The 15860-nt window shown below is 41.7% G+C and overlaps 2 protein-coding genes across 2 annotated transcripts in view; both read left to right on the top strand.

Moving 5' to 3' along the window:
- LOC104949686 (sodium- and chloride-dependent creatine transporter 1-like) overlaps positions 1-6538 on the top strand; it is a 6682-nt gene extending 144 nt beyond the window's left edge. The window contains 9 exon segments of the mRNA XM_010776084.1: positions 311-365; positions 368-423; positions 2884-3008; positions 3131-3243; positions 3944-4084; positions 4455-4557; positions 4647-4747; positions 4831-5001; positions 5214-6538. Of these exon segments, the coding sequence (XP_010774386.1) occupies positions 311-365; positions 368-423; positions 2884-3008; positions 3131-3243; positions 3944-4084; positions 4455-4557; positions 4647-4747; positions 4831-5001; positions 5214-5342 (994 nt within the window). The 3' untranslated portion in view covers positions 5343-6538.
- The window catches only part of LOC104951262 (myosin heavy chain, fast skeletal muscle-like), a 103711-nt gene that overhangs the window by 72094 nt on the left and 15757 nt on the right, over positions 1-15860 (top strand). The gene's annotated exons all lie outside the window — the stretch shown is intronic.

Raw genomic sequence — 15860 nt, 5'->3', positions numbered from 1 at the left:
TCTCCTCTAGGGTTGTTTACTTACCCAGCCTGTTTCCCCTCTTGGTTCTGGGGTTCGTACTTTGGCCCACGCGAGTCACTCTACCTGCCGAGCTTATGTGGGTATTGTTTACTACCTGTAAACCAGACATGGTCCAAACTTGCGAGACAGGGCCCCAGGTGATACCCCTCTTTGTTACACTTTGGCTCTTTCCTATACAAGTTGTCTGCGAGCCAGTATGTTAATTCATCTAATATAATATAGTAAACATTCCCTCCTCCCCCCCCCCCCGACTGTAAAGTATTCTGGTTATTTTTTTGTTGCTGAGCAGGTGTGGATTGGAGTGCAGGCACTCGAGATTTTTCTTCTCCTATGCCATCGGCCTGTGGGTGCCCTGATCTGCGCTGTGGGCAGCTATAATCGCTTCCATAAGCAACTGTTACAGTGAGTTTCATACACAACATCAATCAGTACGCGCAGTGTCACCTGAAGGAGCCCACATCTAAGCACTCAGACATAGAGTATTCAAACCAAAGCAGAGAAACGTACTTTAATGTGCACCACATTTCTTTGCATAACGGACAGGGGGTATCTTCGCTGTGTCGTAGTCGCTTTCTACTTGCAATCGCGTATGAATGGGTATAAAAACATTCGGTTCCTTTTCTCCTACAAAATAAATCATGGCCTACCTGCGAACAACCATTACGCCTTGAATACCTCTGCTCTGTATGAGTGTGCCGCAGGGAATGTGAAGGATAAAAGCCCAAAGACTCCATAGCGCACATTAGATAACATTTCAGGATGTAGAGTACTTTCCCTTCATGAAGTCAGAAATAGAATGTTATCTACACAGCCAGGAACGAATAATATGCAGTGTCTATAATAATAATAATAATAATAATAAATTCAATTTATTTAGCGCTTCTCATCTGCCAAGACAGATCCTGAAGTGCTTCACAACAGACGACACTGATAACATTTAAGAGATAACAAGTTAAAAAAATAAAATTAAAATCGGAGATGGCAATAAAAATGGCAGTACTCCAGGTGTACCATGCTCAAAGTTTATTGGAAGGCCTGCCGAAAGAAGAGGGTCTTAAGGCCGGTTTTGAAGACCTCGGTGGAAGGGGCAGATCTCAGCTGATCTGGGAGGGAGTTCCAGAGGCGCGGGGCGAATGAGCAGAAGGCTCGGTCTCCCATTGTCCGGAGACGTGTGCGGGGGATGTAGAGATGCTTTGAATGTGTAACAAGCTCAGATATGTAAACATATCATGGCTGCTAGGAGGTCTTGAGCCCCGTAGCAGTATTAGGGACTTTTTTCTGTAGATCAGCACTTGCTTGCTTATGTGGAATGCCCATAATAGGAGGAGCCTCATGAATATCCTACCATCTCACATTTGCTCAACCCTGACCTTAATTGGAAGTCAAAAGATGAGTTCAGATTTTGAGGTATGTTTGCTCAGCTCAGTTTTCTCACAGACACATGGAGTAGCCCAGGAATAGCTGGTGAGAGTATATAAAGTACATTTACTTGGTTTCAGTACAACATTCTTTGACTTGTTCACATGCTTTAACACCACATAGTTTGATTACACGCAGGTATTTTTAGCCATGCTACCAATTTGGATCCCGGGGTAATAATGTCTATCTGCTAGTCCAAGACTTTGGTTCAGGGAGAAATATCTTGAAGCACTGGATAGATTGACATTAATATTGAAACATTAGCAGTCTTAACATGACTAATGTTAGTGAAGCATGCTAAACTATGAGACAATGTTTATCTTGGTGTTACAAAATATTCATGTTGCATGCCAGAATGTTAAATGACATACATAACATGCTAAACATCACATAATAATAATAATAAAATAAATTATATTTATATAGCGCTTTTCTGGAACTCAAAAACGCTTTACAGTATGAGGGAGAGTAGACAAACAAGGACAGGCAAAAATAAATAAATAAAAATAAAAACATCAGAAATAGTTGTTGTTGACACAGTTGGTAATATGTGCACAATACACAAAGTACCCTGTACACTAATGAAATAGTACCTCTACATGGAGCATTCAGATCAAAGTAGAGGTGACCTTAAAGGGCTTAAAGTGTGCTGCTTCAGAATTGCTTGGCGGATTGTCAAATAGTTTTGGAAACCCTCTATTCACATACCTTTGATTAAAGGCTTTAACTCCAACTTGTGTTCCTGGTGGTGTGTAATGAGCATTGACGCCTCATAGGGCTCCTAGTGGGGCTATTGACTTTAATCTTGTTTAATTGTTGTGCTTATAAACACAAACACCCACTCTCCCTTGTTTTGATTATTCACATTGGAGCACTGTTTCAGATTGAGAGGCTGTATTGAGCGTAGACTGAGTGGAGGTTGTTCCCCCACACAGCTGCTACAGCGTCATAATAACCATCGTGGTGCAACTGTTGTTTATACATTCTTCATATCAGAAAGGATTCTTGGCCGGTGTTGCTAGATAAACTTCACTTGTCAGGATAAACAGAAGGTCATTCCTCGCTATGTACACCGGATAAGAGGGAGGCTGTTCACTTCGTAGAATTACATCTCCAACATAATTGAATTAGACATGCATGCATTATCATCACGTTAGACATACAGTATGTAGCAAGAAGTGCAAAGGGGGTTTCCATGTACTCTCTCCCCCCTTTAGAGACAGACTCATTAACTTCTCTGCTGTCTACCTTCCACAAAGACAACAGTAGCTTTTAGAGGAATTGCTATTGATCCCCTGTTCTCCTCTCAGCCCATCTCCTCTGTTGCCAATATTTGTCTTGAGTATGTTATGCGAGTCTCTGGTTACAGCATATTATAATGCTTTCTCTCTGTTCTGTTTCCCGTCTTCCTTTATCTTTCCTACTCTCCATATTTCTCTGTAGGGATGCCTTCTTGCTGGCCATGATAAACAGTGGTACGAGTTTCTTTGCTGGCTTTGTGGTGTTTTCTGTCCTGGGCTTCATGGCCGCAGAGCAAGGAGTGGACATCAGTAAAGTAGCTGAGAGTGGTAAGAATACCGTTTCCCTGTGACTTCCTGCCTAATAACCCAATTCAATGAGCTGAGTATTGGCAGTTCGAGCTATATGCCCTTGACACCTTATGCTTCTGACTCTCTCTGTTAACGTGCAGGTCCAGGCCTGGCGTTTATAGCCTACCCCAAGGCTGTGACTCTAATGCCTCTGGCGCCAGTTTGGGCAGCACTTTTCTTCTTTATGTTGCTAGTACTGGGCTTGGACAGCCAGGTAATAACGATTTCTGATTGTTCATATACACTTTAAAAAGGATTGGGATAACCACTTGGCTTAGAGGAACTGTAAGTGATTCTTTATTTTGCTGTCTTTTTAAATCCCTCGCACATTAGTACGAATAGATAGCTAATCTACATTTCTTTCACTTTCCCTCAATGACTCTTACAAGTGCAACGCAAGCGGTCTAGATCACATCCAGTTTGAGCATTTCTTAGCAGCCTGTGTGTGTGTGCCTACATCCATTGTTTTACAGCCCAGGGATTTGTCAATGAGCTTCTGTATGATTCACACAGAGAGCGTCTGTCTACTCTCCCATCCATCCATCCATCCATTTACTCCTAGTTTCCATTCTCTCTTTCCATTCCATCCATCGCTCTCCCTTTCCTGCCATAGCCACGTTAGCCGTGCATATGCTGCTGTTTCAAGTAAATGATGTAAAACAATAGCCAAGTGGCCGTCTTACTCTAATTCTAAGGGTTTGAACATATGTTTCAGCAAAGACACAAGTAAGCGATGTGTGCATAAGGGCACTGAGGAGGGGTGTCTGGGTTTTTCCAAAAGTATCACCTAAAGAACACACTACGATTCTGTTCACATCCCCCACTAACTTCCCTCTTTTATCTTTGTGTCTCTCTTTCTCTCACTCAACATGTCCCTGTCTTGTTCTCTCTGCCCTCTCTGTACTCTGTTTCAGTTTGTAGGGGTAGAGGGTTTGATAACGGGAATTATGGACATGCTACCGCCTAAATCTGCCATGGGCTCCCTGCGGCGAGAGGTGGTAGCGGCCATCTGCTGCGTCATCTGCTTCTTGATCGACATATCCATGGTCACTGAGGTACGGTTGGGATTCCCTTGACTTCTTGACCTTATGAGATATTTCATTCTTTAGCATTAGGCAGGTTGTCATTTTGAGTTTGTCATTTTAATATACATCAGATTATTATAACACAACATCCTTCTAGGCAAAATACAATCCAATGTAGAAACTAAATGAAAGTCCGGTCTCTTACCTGATCTTGAGATTATTTTTGCTACTGTACTAAAAGATTATTTAAATGTTTCTGTAAAAAAAACTAATGCTCCTCGGCACAGGAGCCATTGCCAGGAATGAACTTGGATGAAAGCCTAAACAGTGGAGACAAGGCTAGAAATAGGTCATCAAGCATTAACATGATGGCCTTGACTGCGCTCTTTGTTTCTGGCAGGGAGGGATGTATGTCTTCCAGCTGTTTGACTACTACTCTGCCAGTGGCATCACTCTGCTGTGGCAGGCCTTCTGGGAGTGTGTGGTGATTGCTTGGGTCTATGGTGAGACAGTGCCACACAATTACAATACAAGAACGCGAAACCGCTCAAACCAACAAACTATCACAACATCCTGATGTCATTTCTGTCAGGCGCGGACCGTTTCATGGATGACGTGGCTCGTATGATCGGCTATCAGCCCCTCCCCTACATGAAGTGGTGCTGGTCCTACATCACACCTTTAGTCTGTGTGGTAAGTGCTTCTCTGTTTGTTTGTATACAAACTGTACCTTGTCTGTTGCAAACCACTGACATGTCTGCCCTTTTTCATTACAGTCAGTGTTCATTTTCCATGTGGTGAACTACAAACCCCTTACCTACAACACAGTGTACACCTACCCCCTGTGGGGCGAAGTGCTTGGCTGGATATTGGCCCTTTCCTCAATGCTCTGTATCCCGGTCACCGTTCTCTACAAACTACTGCGCTGCAAAGGATCTTTTCGGGAGGTCAGTATGCCTGGGTGCAGGCGTGTACACTCAACCATTCTCTTGTGCATGCGTTACCGTTTGTAATGAACAGAAATGTCTCCTTGGATACCGCCCATGCTCGCCTCTCTGTTATTTGCTCTGTTGATTTCACCATTGCTCATTAGAGAAGGCTGAAGCATCTGCCCCACAAACAGCTCACTGTCTGTATGCTCTTGTCTTTCTCCATGTAGCGCTGGAAGCACCTAACTACACCCGTTTGGGGCCGACATCACATGGAGTACATGGCCCCGGAGAGCGGGGCCAAACTGCTGCCCCCTGCAGGAACAAAGAGCACGCTTCTCTTTGAAAGTGTCATCTGATGAGCTGAGCCCCGCTGAACACAGAGCCTTGACGTCAGCACACACCATCTACACAAAATACATGCACACCACACAGGCCTGGTAAGAGCTAAGTGCAGATTGGTTACACATCCTCCACAGTTTGAAACCTGAATGGAGAAGCCCTGGACAAATGGACGACCAAAGATTAGATGGGAGAAGAACCGAAACACACCCACACAGTCATCACCACTGAAACACGCCCTGCTCTGCTTTCTGACTCTACCTCGCTGACTCTCCCCGCTCCCGCCTCTGTGCTGTCCCGTCTCGTCTTGTTCTGTAAGTGTGATGTGTCCAGTGTAGCTGCGATATCTTCCCTGTCTGTCCCTGTCTGTCATCCGTCCCCGTGTCATGCCATTTTGTGATGAGCAGAGACCTAAAAATACTTTAAAAACATTCTAATCGAAAGATCTACTGCTGGTGTGTGTGTGTGTGTGTGTGTGTGTGTGTGTGTGTGTGTGTGTGTGTGGGACCGTGGCAGGGGTGTCTTGATTTACATTGGACATTGTCTTTGGCCAAAGTTTGCTGCCAACTTTATTTCCCTCAAGTAACTGTTGAAGAACAGCTTCCATTTGTAAAAAATAAAATAAAATTATAGTTATCAAAAGGAGACCATCACCACTTCCAGCTATGTGTTATGAGCTAACTTAAGTATCCAGTGTATTGTAGGGTCTGTGAATCAGTGTTAACAATATTTCAAGGGGATGATTATCAGTATTTCCACCTTAAGAGAAGGAGAGAAACTGAAACCTGAATTGTGCAGAGAGCAGGAGAATGTGTTGTGGGGAGGGGAAAGAGCCTTGATGTGAGGAAGGGAGCAATAAATGACCAGATAAAGACGGATGTGTTTTTTCTGACTTTTTATTTACAGTCTCATTCATACTTTGTCTAACTCTAGAAATGTACCAAAACTATTCTGGTTGAATCACATTTAATATGTTACACCGCCGGTATAAAAACTAGTCAAACATTTCACAGATAACTTGACGTGTCAGGTAGAACAAAGGTGAACCGTAAGCACTCTTAAGGAGAGTGTTCTGTAGTTTACAACACTCGACATTGTTTGCATTGGAGTGGTTCATCCAAGGAACCAATATTTAAGGATCCCTGACACACATTTCCGTGTTTTCTGCTGGTTGATAATTGATTAGTCCCATCCCACATCCCACAAATTGAGACATAATAAACACAGGAGTAAATGTGATTATCAAATGTATTTCTTTTAAATTCTTGCAGACCTTTCAAACACAGAAACATGGCCTTGAGCAAATATATTTTGGTGGGCTATTCAAATAATTACTTCCAATTATTTATGTCAATAATTGACACTGGATCCCAAAAATAGAAAAGATGTAAGAGGATTCAGACTTGTGAATACTAACCATAAATACACCCACATTGTGTTTAAAAGCTGCTACGCCTACTACTGAAATGCCTACTACACCTTAACTGCTATTCAGTTCATTCTTCAATGTTTTGAATTGTAATTAAAGGATTGATAAAACGTTTCTGAGGCAATGGCCCGGCCATACCGGCTGAATATTCACATGTTATTAATGTTTTCTGGAATATATTGTTGGTTCAAAAATATAATTGATAGACAGACATATGCTCACACATCGTGGCCCGTTTTTCACAACAACAAGTCTCACATATGAGTTTCCCCTTACAGTCAACCTTTCACTCACTCTCTCACACAGGCTATAAATACAGTCTCCTATTTGTCCACTGTTACATTCTCCCACTCAACCCCCGCCCCTTCTCTGTCCTTCACACACGCCACGGAGCGGGAGAGCTGCAATGACGTATTGCCGGCTATCTCATTAGACGATATCATAAAAAGTCTGTTGCCACAGCAACGGCTCCCTGTATTGCCATGGCAACCAACCGCCATGTCAAGGTGGTGCATTCTCCCCCATTGAAGGAGGAGGAGACAATGACGACCAATAGTGAGCAATGATACGTGCAGCAGCCTAAGAAGAGGAGGAGGATGGAGAGAGCTGGAGCGGTCTGACCCCTGATGATTACATCTGAGTGCTGCACGACACATCCTGAAAAAACATCAACATTTAGGGCTAGGGGTGAGAACATTTCAAACGTATATCACAGCAATGACACGTAAAGTCATTTTGAGAGTGATGAACTCACAAGAACGGAGTCAGTGTCGCCCAGTTTCTTGAGAATGTGAAGCACTGCATCATGAACTGTGACAAACAGCCGGCTCTTTGGGATGGACTCTGAGAAGAAGCCTGCCGCCTCCAGCTGCTCCACGACACATGCTGATATTTGACCACACAGAGGCATGCATGACAATGAGGTCTGAACGCATTAGACGTAAAGCATTTGATCATAGAAATACATATTTATGTCTGGCTGATGTTTCGGAACAATGTGGCACCTCTAAAGCCGAGACCTTGACACATTTATTATCGAAGCTCCATTGTCTTGACTCTAGGACATTAGGTTTGTCTTGTTGTGTCTAGTTTGCTCACCTTGGCAGCCTGCTAGATAGACGTCCAAATCAATCTCTGCAAAGTCCCTGAAAATCTGATTAAGAAAAGACAGGTATCATTTTATGTATTTTTGTGGGACATTCGATATTTTAATAATGCATATAAGAATGGCCTCCCCCTTCCCACATGTATTCACTTAGTTAAACATATGATGGTTAAATGAAATGAACACATACATTTTTCAAGGTCTTCACAGAGACGGTGTCCACAAAGCTGGTGGTCGAGATGTCCAAGATAATGCTGTGCGTGCCTGACCTGACAGCCCTTTCCTTTTCCTCATTTCCGCGCTGCGATACCTTGTTAATGCTGTTATCACCGTGGTAACCTGTTTCTGAATCTGAGTCGGACATGGTTGTGTCATGCTGGTAAGCCTCGTTTACCTGGCCTATACTAAGGCCGTTTGTGGAGGTTTCTGTCAGGCCTAAGGCTACAACATCCCCCTGACTTTGCTCCTTCAGTCCTGCAGAGACTTTCCTCTCATTCATCTCTGAGAAAGTGTCCTTGGAGAGTCGGCGGACAGCTTTTCTCTGCCAAAAGGTAGAAACATTGGAAATAACATTTAGTGACTTATCAGTTTTATATCAAATATGTCATTTTTAAAACTAGAGTGTCATTTAGGATATCATACTTGTTTCTTTGCCTCCTTTTTGGCTTTATTTTTCTCTTTTTCTTGTTTACGCTTTAGTTTCCTTTCTTGCTTCTTCTTTGCCGTCAGCAGCTTCCCGATTTCTATTCCACTCTGCACAAAAAGCCAAGCTTTGCATTAAAGAGAGAAAAAGGGAAAGTGAGACAAGTGAGAGCGATAATGAAAGCAATTAAGGGACCTGTAGGCAGCGGACAGGGATTTCAAATGCAAGCCTGCACCCAAACACACTTCCACATTCATGGACACACACCTTCTCTTGCAGGGCCTCCAAGTACATCTCAGCATTTGTGTAGTAGATGGTTGTAGATGAACGGAAGATTTTAATTCCTGGAATCTCTTTAGCCTGTAGGGACACAACATGAAGCAGAAGAGTTTTAAAGTGCTGTTCTGCTTTCCGTTCATCTTGTACCTCCCTCAGCTATTGGCTAAATGGAGTTCTACCACCATTTCATGTGCACATTTCAGGGGGAAAATAAGGCTTTATATTTATATTTAGTTGTATATTAAAATGCAGATTAAGACATTAACGATAAGATTTCTGTTGCCAACAGAGTACCCAAAAAATCAAATCTGTTAAATGATTTTTTTTTTTGCTACTCACAGCATTGGCAAAATGACCTTTTAACAAGACGTAAAGCTATGCTAGAAGCTTTGTAAAGCTGTACCTCAGCTAAATACTCAAATCAGCATGCTAACACTCGTAAAGCAGGTGTAATGTTGACCTTGTGCACCACCTTCTCATAGTGTGTTTTTTTGTTATACTTGCTAATTAGCACTAAACCAAACAGTACAGCTAATCTTGATGAGTATGTCTTTATTTTTGCAATTATTCCAATACTTTGGTCATCATTGGAAACAATGTATGTCCCAATTGTGTGCCAATCATTCTGGTGATTGTTGAGATATTTGTGACGTTGGTATCCCTCAGGCAACTCCGCTAAAATGAAACAACAATGTAGAATAAGTATTTTCTTAAGAAATGTATGAACTGTTGACAGTGAACTCTGTAGATAATGAATCAGATATCTTATAATCTAAAAAAATGTAAAGCTATCTATATGGGTAAATACCAACAGGTTGGCGAGAAAAAGTGTTAAAATTCTATTTGGTTGACCTTTTACTTTTCTGTCGATGATTATTATACTGTGTATCATTTTTGTTTGTCACAAAACCATTACTACCTCCTTGTAGGTATCTGTGTCCAGATACAGGTCAGTGCCTGACACGTGGCCCAAGATAGAGTAACGGGGTCTGAAAGGTATTAAAAATGACATTGTTATTGCAGCTCTGTGAAATCGTCATAAAATCTGATATTGTGTTTACATATATACATCTTTAATTAATAATAAGTAGCGTGTAGTTACAGTTGTGTCCTGAAGATGACAGTTAGCATGGAAAAGCCAACGGAGACAGCCAAACCCAGGTCCAAGTTGAGCAGGATGGTGCTTGTGAATGTGACCAGCCACACCATCTAAAGGTTAGCAGAAACACTGACAGTCAGCGGGGTCAAAGGGCTATTCGGTTAAAAAAAAAGGATAAACTGAGCAAAATGACTCTTAGAGAGGATTTAGTCGTACCAGGTCAACCTTGTTGGTCTTCCACAGCAGAGACACATCCAGGAATTGCTTAAACATGCCTTTCAAATTCACAAACACTATTGTGGATAAGACAGCCTAAGGAACAAAAACACATACAGTTATATCGATATGAACCCACAGCCTTATAGGGCATTAAAAATGATCTGCAAAGAGAGATTCTGATCAAGAGGGTTACCTTGGGGAGATCTGAAAAAAGGGAACCTATTTTCAAAACCGTGACGAGCACGATGACTGACGAAATCAATCCTGCAACCTGACAAAACACACACAAAAGTATTTAACATAAAAAAGCCCCAAGTAGGATATAATAATAAAATATAATTAGTGGTATTTGGGCCTTTCCCCCCCATATGTGTGTTTACTTGTGTCTTGCCCCCTGTGCTCTCCTGCACGAGGCTGCGAGACAAGGAGGAAGTCACAGAGTAACACTGAAAGAAGCCACCGACAGTGTTACTGAGACCCAAAGCAACCAGCTCCTGAATAAAAGAGGAAGAGCAAAAAACACCACATTTAGGTTGAGAAACTGATGACAATTGTAACACTATTCATATCCTAGCCATTAGTGTACTGGTATATAATAGGCTGTTACCTGGGGTCAACAACAAAGTTTAGTTTTCATTAACTTTGTGGCCATGTCAACACATTTCTGCCAGGCTGAGAGCATTGCCAAGCTTATTTAAGACACACTTGATTGCATAAAGCTTGTTGAACATTAATTATTTAGGAGGCCAGCTCTTAGAGGCTGTGAGTGCTCCCAGACTGCCTCGCTCCAAAACAGAATGATCGCAGTCACATGCCTCCGCAAGTATTTGTGAATAAGTCTGTGTGCTATACACAAGAATAAGCTATTTTTCAATACTGACTGTAGAGAAAGCAGAGGTTGTTAAAGGTTCTTTGTATGACTATTTCCTGGAGTAGACCTGATGTTCTAGCAAACGGAAGACAGTGCAGTTCAATCTCAGGTTGTGGTTTGGCATAAATAATGAATAATCAGAAGAGAAAGCCAAAGATCGCATCTTCATTATACATACAGTACTCTTCTATAGTACCTGTGATCACATTTATACATGCTTTGTGTCTACATTTTTCCAGATGTGAGTACACACAAGCAACACTTTAAGATAAACTGCAAAATGAACTTAGTGAAACTGCAACTATGTGTTATGCATGTATGTGTTCGGCTTTGGAGGGCTTTGTAACATGACGTTATGCCATGTGAGATGTTTGAGGCATTTAGAAATGGACTTATATTACTGGCTTAAATGGCCAACTCCTTTAGCCAACTTCTTAAAAGGTTTAGGCGATCAAATTTCAGTGCGCCATTACTATTAGGATATAATTAAGAAATTGATGTTGCCTAATATGAGCTGTAGATAGAGACTATGGGGAAACAAGAGAAACCTCTTTTCTAAAATTGCACATAAATGCAATATGTAATCATTTCTTGAATGTAAAATCCAATTTGTAGAAAGTGCTTTTGAAAAGCAAAGGCACACTTACATTCAAATTAATAATCTACTCTTTACAGCTTTGGAAAATCAATTGTGTTGTGCTCAGCATTAATATGACATACAGGCAGTTCAGATTGTTGCAATCTGAATCTTTGATAAAAACATTTATGTATTGACGTAGCTAATAAAATATCCACATTATATATATTAAATTAACCAAGCATCAGAACAAATCTGTAAAGTTTTGAATTGCTCTGTTGTTGGGGTGGGGCTTGATCCAGGAAATGTTTCCACCAATGTGCCAGTGAGTCATGACCAACTGTGAGCGAGCAGAAGTCTAATATTAGGCCATTAGACTCTTCACTGTTAGCACTGAGTCAGAGAGGAACCATTCAAACTCTCACAGATGTTTGATAGTACCACAGGGTGTGTGTGTTTGTATGTGTGTATATGTATTCCTTACCTGGTTGCTGTCCACCTTGTAGCCATGTTTGAGGGCAAATGTTTTGCCCAGAGAAATGTTGATGGCGTAGCCCACAATTGCTATTGCAAAAGCATCACCTATCACATCTGTGAATAAGGTGGCATCTGGGGCACGAGGGGCCTTAAGCCTGGGGCAGGAGGCAAAGATGAGTGGTTTAGGTTTTTATCACTTGTGTCTCGCTCAGCACACAGAATCCAGATAAACGAGTAGCTCTACAAACGGAAATGTCCCCTCTGTGGGACGGATGTAAGTATTCTGAAACAACTCAGGACATTTTCGCAGAGGTGGTTAAATCTCTTGACATTACGCATCATTATGTAATTACTGAACCATAAAATAACAGCTTCAAAACATTGTACATTAACTTGTACAAGGGAGAATGGGGTCTCTGTTATTGCCACACTGCTTCCTGAACGGCTGTTCTTAAACTAAGTAACTTTGGTGGGTCATACAATCTCCCAGAAGAAGAGCACACACTTTACAGTGTTTTGGAGAAACTGGATCACATTTTATTGAATTCCAAGATTATGAAAAGCTACTGGCTCACTCACTTAAAAACTCACTGACGCCCTGTTTCTATGCAGGCTGTGTCACTGTTAACAGCTTGATATTATCTTCACAGCATGTGGTAATGTTGTGGTTGTGATCTTGTGAATTGCCTCGAATAGCTTCCCTGAATCTGACCTCTCTAAACACACAAAGTTAAACTTACCCACTTGGAATCTCTCCAACAACATCAATGTTATATTTACTTGTAAGGTCGGCAAAGTGGATAATGATTGTTGCTGCTATGATCTGTTAAAAACAGGAACAAGCAATTATTGTCGTATGTGGGGTAAATCATTATTTTCAGCACATGCAAGCCTTATTTTTTAAACAAGGACATCATTGCCTCCATTGTGATTAAGATGCCCCCTGCTGGATCATTACATTAATACAACTAAGTAAAAAAGAAAAGAGAGGAAACATCTAAGCATCTCTGCTTAGATGTTTCCTCTATTCTTCCCTCTTTTACTTACTGCTATGATTTCTATTGGGATGGGCATAGGCAACTTCTGTCTGTAGCAGTCATTGATTTCTTTGACAACAATGAGAACAGAAAGCGCAACCAAGCTGACCACCAGCTCTGGCACTTTGGTCTCAGGCAGCAGCCGGCATATATCCACCAGAGTCTGTAAGAAAAGAGTTGGAGAGAGAAGGGGAAACAAAAGGGAGGAAGTTGAAATCTCATGTCACCTTGTGAAAAAGGACGGTCAAAAATAGAAATGTTTAACAATACAATACCACTTTTTATGATAAGAGACTGTCAAAAGTGTTTGTCTTTTTAACTCAAGCCCCTGATATTATATTGTTTGGGACTTTAATTTGTAGTATTATGAGATGCTAATGTTGCTTCTCCCCACCGGAAAAATAACCCATTTACACCTCAAGCAGGGAAAAGAAAAAAAGATGATATCAGTAGACAGTAGACAGAAAATGTTCCTCTTTTTTTGGTTTTGTTTCACTGATTAAACAAAACATGATATAATGTGTTAATAAGTCAACTTTAGAGGTGTTATAGAAGGAATTTGTAACCTTTGGACAGGGCAAGGCTAGCTGTTTCTAAGCTAACCTTTCCGTTAATTATTTGATTTGTTGAAACCGGGTAGGGGTGTAACCATAGCCGTGGGAACATGTTTCAAATGGGGGGTGCTGTGGGGATGACGCCAGCGCCAATTCAGACCAATGTGCTGCCCTAGGCAATATTTTAGCTGGCAATGAAAAACCTCTACAAAAGACCAATACACTTCAAAAAGAGAAACGTATTGACATGGTGGACAGCTTACATAAAAAGGCTTCAAATGTATTCAGTATTGCATGAACATGTTTTAATTGGGGGGTGGACTTCACATCCTCTAGGTCTAGGGGGGTCTGGGGGTGTCCCCNTTTCCCAGGGTCAGTCGAAAAGACAAATAAATGGGCAGGGGAAACACACCATAGTTGGTCCCCAAACGTGTATTGAAAAAACGGGAACCAAGAGTTTCCCTGGTAACCTCTACCCAACGAACCACCGAGTAGATTTTCCCTTTATTTTGCATTGGAAAAACCCCAAAGAATGAAATCTTGACCCCCCCCCACGCCACACCTTTGCAGTACTTAGACAAGCCCTCGATTCGTTCGCCAATGACCCCTCCTATTTCGTCTGGAACCCCATCTTGCTCCCCTAGCGTCTAACCGGCAGACGAGCGTTGCATTTTTTTTAACTTGGATTTTACCGAGCGTTTTGATGAAACTTTAGATACACACCCCTTTGGGAGACGATATAAGTGGTCAAGAATAACCGTTTGAGCGTTTATAGAGAAGAGAGAGAGAGAAGTTACCCAACCACGTTTACGCGAAAAAGTTTTACCGGAGCAACAACCTCTAAAGAGGTAAAGAAGGACCATGAGACTGCACTACGGGCCTTCCCGGTGTGGGAGACGGTCGGAAAGTGCTTTTGGGTTAGGGTAGACTAACAATAATTTGATGTCCCGGACAGAAGAGGGAGGGCAAGGAACAGATTTTGTGAACTTGCGCGACGAAATTTGTTGAGAGGACAATAGAGGTAGCCTTGCTTGGAAGACCTAGCGTGTTCAGACCAAAGTTCCGTCCAGTGAGTTGTCTTTGACGGGAGGGAACGACAGTTGACTCCTTGACGGGTGGAGCCGATTTTCGTCGGAGGGAGAGGAGACAAGTAGTGGAAAAACCTGGAAAGACGACGGTAGCTTGTCCACTTAGGTAGTCTAGGAGGGAAGCGTGAGAGTTCCCTTAAATAGATGTCTTCACGGCTGGACTGTTAGCACACATGTGAAGTTTGAGCACTTTTTGACCATTGTCATAGGAGATATAGCAATATCGTGTTTTACGGCGAGGGATGCGTTGACATGGCAACAGCTTTTGAGGAAAACTCACTAATGGCAGATAGACATGTTGAAGGCTGGACCATTAACCATTATCTGAAGTCTGCTGCTCTGAGCATGTCAGTTGGAGTTATGACATCATCGTGTTCCATGACACAGGTGTTTATATTTGAGCTAATGACGTGTCCAGAGATCAAAGGTTTCCATGGTGATTAGTGAGAGGAACGCATTTCCATTGTTCTGAATGAGAGATAAACCTGTTACATGTGAACGTTTTGTTGAAGAACCGTAACAGATATCGGTGAAATTTCAAAGCGCTAAGCATCTCAAGGAACTTGAGCATCTGAAGTGTACTTTTTGTGTACTTTCGGGTTAATAATGTGGCCTTTTTGGCAGATTAACTAACGGTGTGCGACTGCTGTGGTGGGGAAAGGTGAGGCTGAACTTACAATGGGGTTTAATGGAGACATGTTGAAAGTTTGTGTCACTTCATGCCCTCAAGAGGCCTTTTGTTTAATTATTTTGCTTAATTTTTTTTAATCTTTCAAGCTACGAGACGTTTTCCTACGTTTCTCATGAAAGATGATGTCTCAGGAATGTAGGGTTTGGGAATTATGGCAGGTTTAAAATAAAATATGAAGGCAAAATTAAATCTGTCCTCCACTCTAGTGACATCACGCACTCTAAAATCTGAAGAAGGCCTCTTTACCAAGGTCTGAACAATGTTTAATATCTCTAAAAGTACCAATCAGATTTAAAGGTTGTGTTACACAAATAATGGCAGAAAGATGTGTAACATTTTAAAGTTGGAATGAGGTTTCTGAGTGAAAGTATGAAGGAACAGTTAGCAGTTGAAGTCGCATGAAGATTGTTCAAGTCTGAAGAGTTTCTCCATTGACTTCAATGGTTAAAAATGTGATGAATTATGG

This window comes from Notothenia coriiceps, unplaced genomic scaffold (assembly GCF_000735185.1).
Source record: "Notothenia coriiceps isolate Sejong01 unplaced genomic scaffold, NC01 NC01_scaffold00000339, whole genome shotgun sequence".
Classification (NCBI taxonomy): Eukaryota; Metazoa; Chordata; class Actinopteri; order Perciformes; family Nototheniidae; genus Notothenia; species Notothenia coriiceps.
This window is presented reverse-complemented; position numbering and strand designations above follow the sequence as displayed.